Here is a 16,515-nt window from a genome sequence, read left to right as displayed (position 1 = left end):
TATATATATATATATATATATATATATTTATGATCCACCTACTCTCCTTGACATCTTGAAAATTGTGGATTAAAAAGGTTGAATTTAGCAGAGGTTAGAACAAAATTCTATATTTGCCATCAGAGGGCTTTTGTTAGGTTGAAACTGATCTTTTAGGCATAATCACTCACCTAAGTGTAAATCATTTTCTAGCTATATTTCTCCATAGTATGTAAAAGAATGTCACGGCAGACCTTATTAGATGCTTCATCAAATCTTGTTAAGAAAGTAGTCATTTAGTGAATAGACTTTGCTACTCAGTCTAGAAGAATGATAAATTACTCTAAATTTGGGGAAACTTGAAATATAAACAACAGATGTCTATAGTTTGGCAAATGTCTGAAAAATGTCTAAAAATGCCCACAGTTTTATTACACACACACACACAGTATGAGTGCTATTTTGATTCTGTTAGGCTACCCGCCACATAACTGACACAGGCATTTACAAGTTCCTATTTGGAATTTTTGTCTCAAGATTAAATTTAATGTAATTAGTTAAAATATACTTCAGAATAGTGAGTTGATTTAATCTCCATTAAAAGTGGTTGCATGAGATTATGCTGCTCATGAGCTCATTACACTCCACTGCTTTCTCTACCTGGGAGTGAAGCCATGGGGGAAATTGAGGCACAAGTTCATTCACTCGGTTAGGACCCACAAGGAGAATGTTAAGCGAACATCTGTTTGCTCAGGCTACAAACTCTACCAAGGATGCCCTCTTCACAATCCTTCATGACCTCTGACCCCAGGATCACTTCAATATCATTGGATTTTCCAACGAGATCAAAGTGTGGAAGGACCATTTGGTATCAGTGACTCCCAACAATATGAGAGATGGCAAAGTCTACATTCACCACATGTCGCCCACCGGAGGCACAGACATCAACGGGGCCCTACAGAGGGGCATCAGGCTGCTCAACGACTACGTGGCCAATAATGACATTGGAGACCGCAGCGTGTCCCTCATCATCTTCCTGACGGATGGGAAACCCACCGTCGGGGAGACCCACACCGGGGGTTAAGGGTTGGGTTTTACGAGAGACTCAGAAATGAGAATGGTTTGCTGCACCTTAGCCTTGAGTCTACTGGAAATGATGATAACTCATTATACTGGGAGATGTCATAATGGAGTTTGAAATCCATTAGGCAGGTCTGGCTGCAAATTCTGGTCCTGTTTTATGACTTTAGGCAAAATTTTAAGTTCCCTTGTTATAGAGTGAGGATTATGGTCAGTTGACAGAATTTAATGAGAAAACCTGTATAAAGTATTGGCAGAATGGCTATCACGCGTTAGGTATTCAACTAGCTATTCCAATTATAATTGTCTTCTTGACATTTCAAAAAAAAAAGTGGTTGCATGAATGTGAAATAGAATACAAAAATAATTGTCAGTGTCTACTATGCTGTTAGTATGCACTAATCATGTCAAATGACCCAACTAAACATTGGCTTCATTGAACATTATCAATGATGAAAACATTAAGTTTTGTGCACCTTTTTATTCAGTCTTCCACTTTTTAAGGTTTTAGAAGTTAGGAACTACGTATATCCCCTAATTTGAACCTTTCAAAGAATTCTAATATGACAGAATACAGCTTATTATTCCCATTTTTAAGTTGAAGGGAGTGATGCACAGAGAAATAAAATAACTGCCCAGAAAAAGGAGTGATTCCTTCGGATCATCAGGAGAGTCATGGAAACCTTCAAACATGAGGTAGCTTTTAACCAGGGCTTACCATTTTGTTAAGGGCTGGATGTGAAAGGGGGCATGAGACCTAGCAGGGCCAAGGCAGAGAGGCATAAAAAACCCCAGGGGGGGTTGGAAAGCAGAGTGGCTGGCACATATTGGGGATTGGGCCAGAGGGTAATGTGAGGCCACTTCCTAGTGAGTCCTGAGTGCCATGTTCAGGAATTGGGCTTGCATCTGCAACAGGGAGACTCCAGTTGAGAGAATTCAAGGAAGGAGAATGGCTCTCATAGGGCCAGAACACAGTAGAGACCTGCTGCTACTTACTATTCCAAGGGTTAGTTGTTTAAAACACAAATATTTTATTGCCCAAGGGAAGGACAGCACATGCTAGTTGTCTGTGTTCACCATTTCGGAAGAGAGTTTTCCTCTGAGTGAACATCTCATAAACATGGTTACTTGCCAGTTCAAAAATAAAGTGCACAGCCCCCTCTCCCAGATGTTGCCTCACCTTCTGTTTGCATGCTTCTGCTGTGCCTGTCACATGCAGGTGTGAGTGCTTTATCAGCTCACCCCTGGAGGAGTAGTTCTGTGAGTTGGCCTTGGGAGATGGATTACTTGATGCTCTGATGTATTCATTGGTTTTAAAAGATTGATATGGGTACCTTTTGGTTTCTGAAAATTCACATGTGAGATGTCTAAGCTTAAGGAATTAATGTCTACTAAAATTCAAACAATATTGAGCATTTACTCTGTTCCAGGTACCTGTCAGGGTGGGAGGGGAGAAAAGTAAGTCAAGTCCTCTGGGCCGTTCGTAGTTCCTCTGTTTGTTTGGCATCATTCACTTCTGTTCTGCATTTGTCTGTCATCCCTGTCACAGCGCTTGGCTCTTTGTATTTACAAATCCTGTCTCTCTCACTGTGAATGCCTTCCCTTCCCCCAAGATACTCTTTCCTTATTCTGTCTAAATCTTGCTATCCTAGCATCCCCGTCAAAGACCGCGTCTTCCCAGAATCCTTATCTTCCAAGCCATGGTCAGTTTAATTCAACAAATCCTGCTGGAGCATTCTGTCAGGTACAAGGTCCTATGTGAGTAGCCTGGGGACAAGAACTGTGTCTGACTTCATCTTTATAACCTTAGCCCAGAGCAGAGCAGGGGCTCTAAATATGTCTGTGTAAGTGGCTTCTCGAGGAATTGCTATGAGAAGAAAGCAGTAGGAAGCGGAGGGAACAGGAGAGAGCCAGAGAAGAAGCTGAGAAAATGTGCTTCTAGCTCAAGTGCAGCCCCAGCCTGATTCAGGGAGCTCTGAAACATGGGGCCACATGTTGCCCACCATGTGTGCGGCAGGGGCTCAGCCTTTTTCATTACTTATAGGGTTCAGGCTGCTCCTGAGGGAAGAGCATTATCTTCCAGTCATTTCTGCACTAGGTGGTACGAGGGACCCTCCCGAGAAAAGGGCTCCATTGTGAACCATCAGTAGCTAACACTCGCTGCCCACACAACCCACAGCGAATGGGGTAGGCGCACAGACCTGTGACGCTCCACTGACGCAGGCGGTCTTTATAAACAGAAGCCAACATTTGTACTTGTTCCCCTGAGTGTATCTCCTTCCATTACAAGTGGAGTCACCCTCCTAGGAAGATAGTGGTATAATATTTGTGTAGCGCTTTGACCTTAAAAAAATTCAGTTTATTTTCTTGTTTTGTATCCCTGCAAAAACTGTGTAAGGAAAATAGGATCGTTATTATTGATGTTCTACGGTTGAAAACATAGTAGCACATGAAGGGTAAATGACTTCAGGTCAAGTAGCAGTAGTTTTCACTGGGCACTCAGTTTAACCCTGCAGCAGTCCTATGGGGTGGGTATTCTTATTCCCAGAAGTTGTGATGCAGGGAAGTAAGTGACCTGCCTGCATTCACAGAGCTGGTATGCAGCGGAGCCTGCTTGACTCCACACCTGCTTTAGTCCCACCATAACCTGCAGCCTCTGCAGGGGGTAGGCAAAGCCAAGTCCCAATCCCAAGTTTTTGACATCTACAGCTCTTAGAGAGAGGCCTCTAAGCATAAATGAAGGTCCATTTAGCATAAAATTTAAAATGCCTCAATTGTTTACAACTAGCATAGCATATCATGCTGAGTTGTTAAAGCTCTGGGGTTGCTACATCAGTAGTAGCCACATTTGTGATATTTTAGTTCTTCAATTTATGTTCATTTTGTATTCCTGTCTTGACTGTCATGACAGCTTGAGACTTCAGGCACTGCGTACCATAATTCTCTTGTTTATTTATTTTTTCATAAATGGATTGTGAGGCCGAACTCAGAATTTTTAGTTAATTTAAGTTGAGAATAGCACAGGGTAATATCTCAGGCATCTAGAATGCTTGAGAGGATAGGGTACTATAGCTCAGTAATTGATTTGTTTGGCAAACACTGTTGAGTGCTCTGTGCTGACATTGTGCTTACTAGACAGTAAGGAGGTGACAAGAAATTCCCTTTAAGAAAGGGAATTTAGGCCTTTAAAATTATGTTTTTAGCTAATGGTGGTAAATCCCTGTTTTAAAGTAAGACTGACCAAAGCAAAGATGTTCGTTCCTATACTATGTTCATTAGCACAACAATCTTTATTGGAATAGCTATGGTGTGAGAATAAACCCAGTCATGTCATTTGCCATGTCAGCCAGATTTGAAAGAACTCTTGGTAAACACAGTCATAACATTATTTATGTGAAAACACATCTAATCTGGACATCTAACCTATAGCATATGCATGATGGAGTCAGTTTGAGTTAGGTGGAGATAAAAATCATTCAGTTCAAAATAAAACTGTTCAAGAAATGTCAGAAGCCAGGTATGGTTCTAGAGAAAGGGGGTATCTAGAAAACGTTTATTGAAACCTTATTGAAAATAAAAATGAACTTCAATTTGTCCCTGAATCTGTTAGCAAAGATTTTATGTTGAGGCTGAATCTTTAAGTTTGACTTCTCTTTTACATAAATTGTACATAGTTAGAAATCACAAAACCTCAGAACCTATTAGGAAATAACTTATAAATAAAATAAATGAAATCACTAGTTAACCTTGCCTATAACTTAAATAACAAAATATGTTGTTGTAGGTAGATGGATATCAGATAGGTCTTCCCTCCTTCATCCCATATGCTCTGATTAATTTAGGTCTTACCTTTTAAAGTGACAGCTTTTGAGAACATATGTCCTGTCTTCTGTACATAGCCTTTATCTTCTGATTTGTACTAGTGTGTGCTGTTAAAAGGTACCAGATTCCTGAAGAGGATGCTCTGCATTATTACATAATATTTACTTTGACAAGCATCACAGTTATTTTTCCTTTCAAAATATGAGTTTGAGTGTGTATCTTTTTCTTCATATTTGCCTGCATATATAGACCCTATTTTAACAATGTATAGTGGACAATCAAGGACAAGTAGGATATGACTTAACCAAAATTAGTTTTATAGCAAATAAGTATGTTTTCTATTGTAGAGGTACATGATTGTCCTATAAGTAGTTTGTACTGCATATGTGTCTGTGTCCCAGGAACTTTTCTAAGTACTGGAGATAAAAGTGGTGAACAACATAGAAAGAGTTCCCACCCTCTCAGAGCTCAGTTTCTAATGTAAGCTGGGAGGAAGACAGTAAGCAATAAAATAAACATAGGCTCTTAAGTGCCCAGAAGAAATTAAAATAGTATTAGCGAGAACTAGCTTACTACTAGAGTACTATTAATGTTTAATGTTATTAGGAGTGTTTTCATTCAAGAAGTTGAATTGCTATGGTTAAAGTTGTCATCACTTCAAGTTTCTAGCCCCTAAACCAGTGGTTCTCAACCTTCTGGCCCTTTAAATACAGTTCCTCATGTTGTGACCCAACCATAAAATTATTTTCGTCGCTACTTCACAACTGTAATGTTGCTACTGTTATGAATTGTAATGTAAATATCTGATACGCAGGATGGTCTTAGGCGATCCCTGTGAAAGGGCCATTCGACCGCCAAAGGGGTCGCGACCCACAGGTTGAGAACCGCTGCCCGAAACTCTCCTCAAAACTTCCTAAATGTATACAAAACATTTCTGTTTCTACCCATGGAGAATTAACTGCTACAGAAATTCTCTTCCTCTCCCTGCTGTAAACACCTGGAACACTGGACAGATTATTTTAAGTAACTGTTTGCAGGGATTGCACAGCAGGCAGCTCAGGACTGGGATCCCTAAGAGAAGAGAAATAAAGGAGGGAAGCATCCTCCCCGCATCTTGTTGCCCGAAGGCAGTTTCCAGGCACAGGCACAGGGATGAGGAATCAGCAGCCCTGTGATCTCACTGATTACAGTTGAGGCCGCCAGGATTTGTGAGGGAGAGCACCAGAGGCAAGGAAGCTTCCTAGGGAGAAAGGGTTCTGCATGCCTGCAGAGGGTGCCCCTTGAGCCCTTGGCTAAGTACTGCTTTGCTCATGTGTAGGACAAAACTCCACAGGGTGGGGAAAGAACCACTGGAGCCCTAGCCGGCTTGACTCAGTGGATAGAGCGTTGAGCCTGCGGACTGAAGGGTCCCAGGTTCGATTCTGATCAAGGGCACATACCCGGGTTGTGGGGCTTGATCCCCAGTAGGGGGTGTGCAGGAGGCAGCCAATCAATGATTCTCTTTCATCATTGATGATTCTATCTTTCTCTCCCCCTTCCTCTCTGAAATCAATAAAAATATATTTAAAAATAAAAAAAGAACCACTGGAAAGCAATAGGTCAAATAATTTCTGCAGCTCACAAAGGGATTAGTTCATGTTCCCACCTGCAATGTGGAAAAACCTCATAAAACAAGGGAAATAGGATAGAGTCTGCAGAAGAGTGTCACCTAAGTAATGAGGCTGAATTATCCCTAGATCAAAGTCTGCTCTGGACTTGCCCCAACAAAGCTCAAAAGCAAGCCTAGAGAGAGAAAACTGATCTGAAGTAACTTAACTGCCTGCCAGAACAAGTCTACCTTTAACAAATCCACCATCCACAAACAAAACTAAGTATCTGGAATCCAATAAAAAGTTACTAGAAATGCAAAAAAGCAATAAAATATGACTGATAGTGTGTGGGGGGATCAATAGAAATAAACCCAGAAATTACAGATGGAAATAATAGACAAGAAGTTTAAAACAGCTGCTACAATTATATTCCTTATGATCAAGAGTGTAGAGGAAAACATAAACATGTTGAGAGAAATGAAAGGACAAAAAAGACCCAGCCAAAACTTCCAAAAGTGAAAAAATGAAATGTCTGCCGTAAAAATGCACTAGTTGAGGTAACAGCACATTAGAAACTGAAGAAGAAAAGATCAGTGAACTTAAAGAATCATCAATAGAAAGTATCCAGTATAAGGCATAGAGAGGAAAACGATTAAACAAAATGAAGAGAGCCACTATAAACTGTGGAAGAATATCAAGTGTTCTCAAATATGTGTAATTGGTGTCTTAGAAAAATGGGGGTTAGAAGAGGAAAGAATAGATTGGCCATAATTTTTTTCAAATTTGATGAAAATGATAAATCCAAGATTTGCATGGTCAATGAACCCCAAAGAGAAGAAACATAAGGAATATCACAGTAAGACACATTACAGTCAAACTGCTGAACACAAAAATGAAAAATTCTAGAAAGGACGCAGAGAAAAATGAGGCAATATGTGCAAAAGAACAAAGAATGAAAAACCAAAAATATTTATCAGAAATGCTACAAGCCAAAGGACAATGGGTCAACATCTTTAAAGTACTAGAAGGGAAGGACAGAAAGATGGAGCAAAAAAGGGAAACTGTCAATGTAGAATTCTATACCTAGCATAAAAATCTGTCAAAAAGGAAAGAAAACTAAAATCCTCTTTTATACAATGCTATAAATAGTGCCAGCAAACCAGCACAAGAAATGCTAGTTTTTCGGACAGAAAAAAAAAAATATACCGGATGGAAATTTGGCTTTACACAAAGTACTTTAGACATGGTAAAGATGAGGTTAAATATAAAAGATAGTTCTTATCTCTTTAAAAGATAATTAGCTAGTTAAAGCAAATGAATAATAATGTATGGGGCTTATAACACATATAGAAGTAAAATGTATGACAACATTAAAGGCAGGAGGGAGGAAAGTGTAGGATTCTTGCATTGTTTATCCTGGGAATGCAAGGTTGGTTTATCATTTAAAAAAAAACAACAAAAAACCATCAATGTAATTCACCATATCCACTGACCAAAAAAAAACAACACAACCCAACCCATATGATCATCTCAATAGATGCATAAAAAGTATGAATAAAGAAATAACAGAAAAGAGTTCTTTGCCTGCTCACCATGCAATCCAGCAACTCTCTTTTAGGTATTTACCCAGGAAAAATGGAAACAGTATTCACAGCCTTGTTCATGATGGGCAAAAACTGGAAATAATGTTAATATCCATCAGCTAATGAATGGATAAGCAAATCATAGTATATCCATACAATGGAATACCATTAATAAATAGAAAAAGGAACAAGCTACCTAACTATACACACAACATAGATAAATCTCAAAAGATAATTTAAAGAAGCCAAATACAAAAGGCTGTACATTAAGTTTTCATGTATATGATATTTTAGAAAAGACATAACTCTAGTGATAGAAAGCAAATCAGTGGTTGTTGGGAGAGACGAAAGGAAGGGGGATTGGCTGTCAAGAGTCATGGAGGAACTGGGAGGATGGATCCTTTCTGTATCTTGATTGAGGAGATAATTACATGATGATATTCATTTGTCAAAAATCATCTAATTGTGCACTTACAGTTGGTGAATTTTATTAATTTTATAATTTAATATTTAAAGCTGATTTTTAATGTATGCAAAACAGGTCTTTATAAACTATATTTGAGGGTTTGGTGATTACCTTTGTGAGAGTAAATAGTACGGTGAATACCTCAAGAAGCTCACATAATCTTATGCGGAGGTAGTACAGCATTTAGTCGACTGAGATGTCAGTTATGGAGACTTCAGAATGAATGTGGACAGGCATATCCGTGTTCAGAGTAGGAGAGTAAAGAAAATAGGAGATGGGTGTTTTGAGGAAAATCAGAAATGAGAGGTTTCACTAAGAAAAGGAGGCACTGTGGCTGATGTGCGGACCAGCTGTCTCTAGACGCTTATATGAGGCTGGGAATTCCCTCTGCTCCCTGAATGTTCTTGCTACAGGGAAAAAGGTTTCCCAGCTGTTCACATTTGGCAACTTTTGGGACTGGATGGTTTTGGCAAGGACGGTATGCTGTCAAGGAAATTCTAGAAACTACTGAGTACTAGTAATATACCTCAATTTCAACTTCTGTTGATATTTTTAAACTGTATACTGTGATTGCAAAAATGACAAATTAATTGGCCTCCCTGATTTCTCCTGCTTAATCTCTCTGCCCCAGTTGACAGTTGTGATTACTGCTTGTTTTTGTAACTCATTCTTACACATAATGCCATATTTTCCTGGTTCTCCCTTACTTCTGTTATGGTTTTTCATTTCTAATGATGGAAAGAGGGTTTGATAGGTGCGTGAACTACATTGCTTTCAAAGTGATGCCCAAAGCTGTGACCTCATAAATTAGATAATGAAAGTTTATATAAACCCTGTTCCCCAAACTTGGCAATTCTTCTCTAAAAAAAGCAATGAAGTATAATAGCAGAGTATACACTACAGTGTAGACTTGCCCATTCACTTAGGAAATCACTTATCCAGTCCTAGTCAGTTTTGTTATTTTACAAAATGGGGATAATTATACCTATGTCATGGTTGCTCTGTGCACAAATTATTAAGTAAACTATACATGAAAATGCTCTACCTTGAAAAGGCACTGTATATGCAGAAATTATTAATTTGGTTATGGGTACAGAGGTTTGTTTTATAAATCTGTTTTTGGTTTCTTATTTCTAGAGTGTATGCAAGCAGAGGATTTTATACATGTAGATTGATAATCTAATTAGACTTAACACATAGATATATGACTGAAAGTGATGGCTTTTCAAGTACTATAAATGAGACTTGTCTACTCTGGTTATATAGTTTTATTCTTGAAAAGTTGCTTTGATAGGTGGCATCTTTAGGGCTTACCATTCATCACAGGCTTCATCCACTAGGTAGCAACACATTTTTGGGGTCAAATGTGTTCATATTCTGTCTCTTCCCCAAAATTAGAGGCAGGACTATTTATTTTAAGCAGCAATCTAGAGGCAGAGTCCTAAGGCAAATCCATCCTTTCATTTGTCTTCCTTTAGCTAGCACGTCTAATAATACAACATTGGCCTTGGTCATTTGTAGCTGCAATTCTAGGAGTTTTGTTCCACAGCATCACCCAAGGAGTAAACACTATGTTTTTTACTGCATGGATAGATCTTCTAATCAATGGTAATAATCTTACTGACTTCTAACCAAATCATATCTGAATCCCATTATTCTCAATATCAAGCCATTTTACTTTCCCAGTGATTTTTGATGATGTATAAACTAGAGGCCTGGTGCACAAATTCATGCACTACTGCGGTCCCTCAGCCTGGCCTGTGGGATCAGGCCAAAACCAGATATCTGGTATCCCCTGAGGGGTCCCAAGATTGCAAGAGGGACCCAACAGGGACGCGGGAGGTTGGCCAGCCAGGGAGGGACCACAGGAGGGCTCCAGGGCATGTCGGCCCATCTCGCTCAGTCACAATCGGCTGGATCCCAGCAGCAACCTAACCTACTGGTTGGAGAGTCTGCTCCCTGGTGATCAGTTCACATCATAGTGAGTGGTTGAGTGGCCTTAGCATATCATTAGCGTATTACTCTGATTGGTTGAATGGATGACTGGACAGCCAGACACTTAGCATATTAGGCTTTTATTATATAGGATGGATTGTCTACAGATTTTCCACATCAGACTGTTTTCTCTGAGATGTTCCAGTGCTGTCCTGGTCACCATTGGATTCTTGTTTATATGATATCCCTATTGCTTTGAATACATTTGTATTCTCATCAACAAGAGCTAGAATGTAAAAGTTTTACAATAGAATATGCATAAGAGAAAGCATTTTTGTAAACAATACCTTTTATTCATTTTTGTTAGTGACTCTTTTCATCTGAGGATTGATTGTTCAAAAGGTTATTGCACGATGCTAGATGCTCTGATTCTTTTGCCTAAGGATTTAATAATCTAGGGACCCAAGCTTTCTTTACTTACCCAAAATTTCTTTTAAATATACAGACAACAGACAAATATTGGTGAACATGGAAGAACTCAGGACATACAATTTTTATAAACCCTTACTGAAGAAATTACCAGAAGACAAATTTCAGCCAAATAGGAGGTGAATGGAGACTCTCAAAGAGACTAGCATTTAATAATTGAATTCATTGTGCTCTGAAGAACTAAAACAATGTAGAGTGATTGCTACAGAATAGAATATAAAGGTTATAAAGCCTGACAGTGTAGAAATAATAAAATAAAAGGTGAGAGAGGAAAAGGTGAGAGGTAGTGTATGCATGCTAATACCCTCAGATTTTATATCTGGGATACAATACCTATAATTTAAAATAGAAAGATATAAGTATTCAATGGTTTAAAAAAGCAAACTGCAAGAAACATTATAAAATCAATAAAAAGTGTGTGGAGGAGGATGGTAGAGAGGAAATGAGAAAATTCTCATTTATGAGAGAGTTAATGAGTGCAACCATGTTTATGTAGTTGTGTGTGTGTGTGTGTGTGTGTGTGTGTGTGTGTGTATGAGCATTTTTAAAAAAATATATTTTAGAAATGCAACTCTTCTGAGTAATCATGTAAAATATAGAATATAAGGCAAAGATAGCATGGACTGTAATGTGAGGGTTTTTTTTAAAGGCACTGCAGAAGCACAGTTCACATAGCATCAAACATGTAATGAGCTTCATTATTTTAAGAGTCCATATTTGCAAATTCGCTTGCTCATTAAAATTTATTGTAACCCTCAAATCAATACTCGTGACACTTACCCAATCAATTTTGGACATGAACAGCATAGTGAAAATTTTGAGTTGCTAGCTGAGGTTGAACAAGGCAACACTCTGCCTTTTTGTTTCAACTTTCACACTATAAACAATTATTTATAAAAATAAATAAATAAATGTATATTAATAAACTAGGTGTCTTTAAAAGAAAAATGCATAAAATAAGTTTACATATTGATTAGTTGACCAGAATGTTGTGATCAGAGGCTCATAGGAACCTAACCCTGTATTTCCCATAGGTGTTCACTAATTCAGTGTTTGCAACAACTTTACAGAATCTAACTATAGCAACTAGCAAGAACTGACTGTACCTAGGGTTGAATTTAACAAAAGATGTGAAAGACTTGTACAGTGAAAACTATAAAACATTGCTGAGAGATAGAACATATCTCTAAATATGTGAAGAGATATACCATGTGCATAGATCAGAAAGCTCAATATTGGTGTTAGTTCTTCCCAAATCGATTTGTAAATTCAACACACATACAAAATCAGAATTCCAGCAGGCCTTTTAAAAATTGATATTTCCTTGAAAATGCAAAAACCTAAGAAAGCTAAAACAGTTTTGAAAAAGAACAGAATTAGAATACTTACACTAATTGATTTCAAAGGCTTTTTTGTACAATACCAAGACAGCATGGTATTGATGAAAAGATGTATAGATAGATCAACAGAATAGAGTCCAGAAATAAACCCACACACATATGGACACCTGATTTTGATCAGAGGTGCAAAGGTAATTTAGTTGAAAATGAATAGCCTTTTAAACAAGTATGCTGGACCATTTGATATCTATATGCAGAAATGTGGACTTTGATCTATACCTTTTACCATGTACAAAAATTAGATCAAAATGGATCATAAACCTAAATATAAAACTTCTCAAAGGAAACATAGAAGTATATTTGTGATTTTTCAATTAAATAAAAGTTTCATAGATATAAAGCCAAAAATATGATGCATCAAAGACAGATTGATAAATTAGACATAAAAATTAAGAAAATTTGCTCTTCAAAAGAGATTGTTCAGAGGAAAAACAAGATATAGCTGGGAGAAAATATTTTGCAAATTGTATCTCTGATAAAAGATTTGTATTCAGAATATATAAAGAATTCACAAAATTCAATAATAGACTAATTTTTTTAAATGGCAAGTGATTTGAACAGACATTCTACTAATGAAGATATACAGGTGGCAAATCATCATATGAAAAGATTCTCAGTGTCATTAGGCAAATACAAGTTAAAACCACAGTGAGATAATCACTCCACATTCATAAGAGTGGTTAATTTAAAAGATGACAATACCAAGGGTTGACAGGGTGTGGAGTAAGTGGAACTCACAATTATTAGTGATGGGAATGCCCAATGGTACATCCAGTTTGGAAAATAATTTTGCAGTTTCTTAAAAAGTTATACATATACCTACTGTATGTCCAGCTATTCAACTCCTTGATATTTGCCCAAGAGAAAGAAAAGCATCTATATATATATAAAGCTAATATGCTAAGTGTCTGTCTGACCAGTTGCAATGATGTGCACTGACCACCAGGGGGCAGATGCTCAACTAAGGAGCTGTCATGATGCACACTGGCCATTTACAGAAAAACGGCACCGTAGACCTGGTGCCCACAGAGCAACACTTAGCTTCCCCCAAGTGGGTCACAGGCTCCACCACCATCCCAGAGTGACACCCCACCAAATCGCAGCCGATGCTGCCGAGACCCCATAGCTCAAAATGCAGCCCACAACCCAGCCCAGCCCCAGAAACAGTGGCTGTGGGCAATGATGTCACATAGCAATGCCCAGCATCCTCTCCCTAGTGACTAGCCTCCTTGGAGTTTCTTCAGCCCAGAAACATGACTTGTTTTATAGTCAGGTGGAAACATTTACATTTTAGCCAAATATCTGTGAAGCATTTTCCCATGCCTTATCTTATTTGATCCTCCAGAAGTCCTGGAGTAGGTAGATAGGAGACTTGGTGGAATCCAATTTTCATTAGCTGGAGAACAGAGATTTAGAAAGCTTAGAAACTTGACCCGACTGAAAAGAAGTATGAAATGGTGGACCTTGAAAATGACTTCAGGTTTTCTCACTGTGCAGAATATAGTCAAACATTGCTGCAGATAAATATTTTACCCTTCGTTCTCCCTGTGTGATCTACAATAATAAATCTGCTTCATGTTGATATTTACTGCTGTGTTGCTGACAATTACCTGAAAGAGAAGTTGGGGTGCTTCACTGGGCTGGAAAAAGTTTAGCTAAATCAGAAAGCAGGTCTAATTAAGCAAGTTTATTCTATATATATAAAAGGCTAAGTTGATTCACGCATGTGCCATACACATAAAGCTCTCACTGGCCTCAATTGCACACATGTGTTTCGATCTTTCATTGTCAATCATGAATTTGGTTGACGCTTCTATTATAGAGAAAGGGCAAATAGCGGTATTAAAACATTTCTTCTAATTTCCTTTCAATGTGCATGAATCCTTGCACTGGGACACGAGTGTAGTCATAAAAAATACTTGTACATAAATGTTTATACAGCCTAATTCCCTTACAAGGGAATACTACTTAGCACTAAAAGTAATGGTTTATTGACACATGCAACAACATGGGTAAATCTCAAAGTAATGATAAGCAAAAGAAGCCAAACCAAAAAAATAATACACAGTGTAAGATTTCATTTCTATGAAATGTTAGGAAATGCAATCTAGTCTATGGTGACAGAACAGAAATCATTGGCTGCCTAGGCATGAGGAAGTGGTTGGAAGGGAAGGATGAATTCATAGGGGCCTGGTGAGGAAGCTTCTATGGGTTTATCTCCAATAGAAAAACATATCCTCAGGTGAGGATAAAATAAAAATTTAAAAAAAATCTTAAGCTTCAGTCACAATAGAAATGCTCATTAAAAGCACAATGATGTGATTTTTCACATACCAGGCAGTATGGACCATAACACTTAATAATGCACTGTGAGTGTGGAGGAAACCCATTCTTGTACACATCTGGTGGGAACTTAAGTTGGTATAACTTCTATGAAAAGTTACAATAGCTTTCAATATTGAAAGTGCATATACCATGCGATCTAGCAATTTTATTTCTAGGAATTTACCCTATAGATATATCCTCCCATATGCAAAATGAATACATGGATGTTCATTGCAGCATTGTTTGTAAAAATGGAAAAAAATAATCTTTTAATTGCATAAATTAAAAATGAGATTTATTGGATAAATAAGGCTATATCTATGCATCAAAAAGAATGAGACAGCACTAATAGCTAAGGATATAGACTATTCTACAAGTTGTAGTGTTAAGTGAAAAAATCAGGGAACCGAATGCCCTGTACAGTATGCTATCATTTCTTATGCATATTCGGTACTAGTATAGACATAAATATTTCCTGCAAAGATCCACATGAATCTGGTAATAGTGGTGCTGTCTGATTCAGGTCTGGAATTGGAAGGAGCATACTACTCTGGAAACATTTGATAGTCTGTGTACATATAAACTAATTAAAATTATTCTTTGTCTTAGAAATCAGTCCAGAACCTGGAGGACCTTACAAAAGTAAGTATTAACTTATCTGATAAATATTAATGTTTTAGTAATAAAAAAATTGCTAATATAACAGTAATTATTGTATGTTAGGCACTGTGGGTCCTTTACAAATATCATTTCAGTTTTTCCAATAAACCTTCAAGGTAAGTTGGGGTACTGTACAGGTTAAGAAATAGATTCACAATCTCACCCAAGGACACACAGATAATAAGGCCCTTTTAAGTTCAGTTGTTTGAGGCTTGAGGAGTAACATCCAAAGATATATCCAAGCTTCTGTCCATAACATTTATGAATGGCATGTGTAGTGGCAGACCACACAAGTCAGTTACATGTAAGTTTCCTGTACTTCCAAGGAAAGAGAGTTATTGTCTTACTTAAATTTTTTTATATTCGGATTGGAGCTTGTATGATTCCAGCAGGCTCAACAACTTGAAAATACCAACTGCCAAGATAAATGTTGTCTTTAGAGAGTAAATATTTTCATGTTTCTATATAACTATGATGTGGCCTTCTTGAACTAGTTTTATTCCATAAAGAAAATGAGATTCTTTAGCAGATGGACAAATTTTAAATGTAGGCCAAACCTTAAAAATAAAAATCCAAGTAAAATGAGGGGAAAAAATTGAAAACATGCCCTCTTTTAAATGAGGGCTTTTGCTTCTGGCATTATAAATAATCAATAGGGTTTTGTATTTTGTTTTATTTTGAGCAAGGGTAAATTTCAGCCTTCTTATTCTTCAGTACTCAAGGGATCACTTTGACAGCTGATAAACTGGCCTATATTAAAATAATGATATGGCAGATCTTTGGGTATCTTAGTGTGAAATCGATTTAAGTCAGATTCAGTTTATAGCATCTGGAAGTTTGCCTGCTCATGGCAACAAATTAGGACTTGCATTTACTATTGACTCACTGTGACACATAGTTGAAGGAGGTTACCTATGTATTTTTTACCCAGTACTCTTTAGAAACAGATATATCTTATTTATCCATTAAATGCATTATTAAGAAGAAATATGTAAATTAATTACTGAATAATGAATTTACTTTTTCAACTTCATCTTTTTTTTTCTTTTTTTTATTGCTTAAAGTATTACAAAGGGTATTACATATGTGTCCATTTTTCGCCCCGCCCTAGACAGTCCCGTAGCCTCCCCTATCCCCCAGTGTCTTATGTCCATTGGTTATGCTTATATGCATGCATACAAGTCCTT

At 37.5% G+C, this 16,515-nt stretch overlaps 1 protein-coding gene across 1 annotated transcript in view; it reads left to right on the top strand.

Annotated features, from left to right (window-relative positions):
* PELI2 (pellino E3 ubiquitin protein ligase family member 2) overlaps positions 1–16,515 on the top strand; it is a 123,745-nt gene that overhangs the window by 71,436 nt on the left and 35,794 nt on the right. The window contains exon 3 of the mRNA XM_015566524.1: positions 15,278–15,310. Within this exon, the coding sequence (XP_015422010.1) occupies positions 15,278–15,310 (33 nt within the window). The remainder of the gene's footprint in view (positions 1–15,277; positions 15,311–16,515) is intronic.

This window comes from Myotis davidii, unplaced genomic scaffold (assembly GCF_000327345.1).
Source record: "Myotis davidii unplaced genomic scaffold, ASM32734v1 scaffold281, whole genome shotgun sequence".
Taxonomy (NCBI): Eukaryota; Metazoa; Chordata; class Mammalia; order Chiroptera; family Vespertilionidae; genus Myotis; species Myotis davidii.
This window is presented reverse-complemented; position numbering and strand designations above follow the sequence as displayed.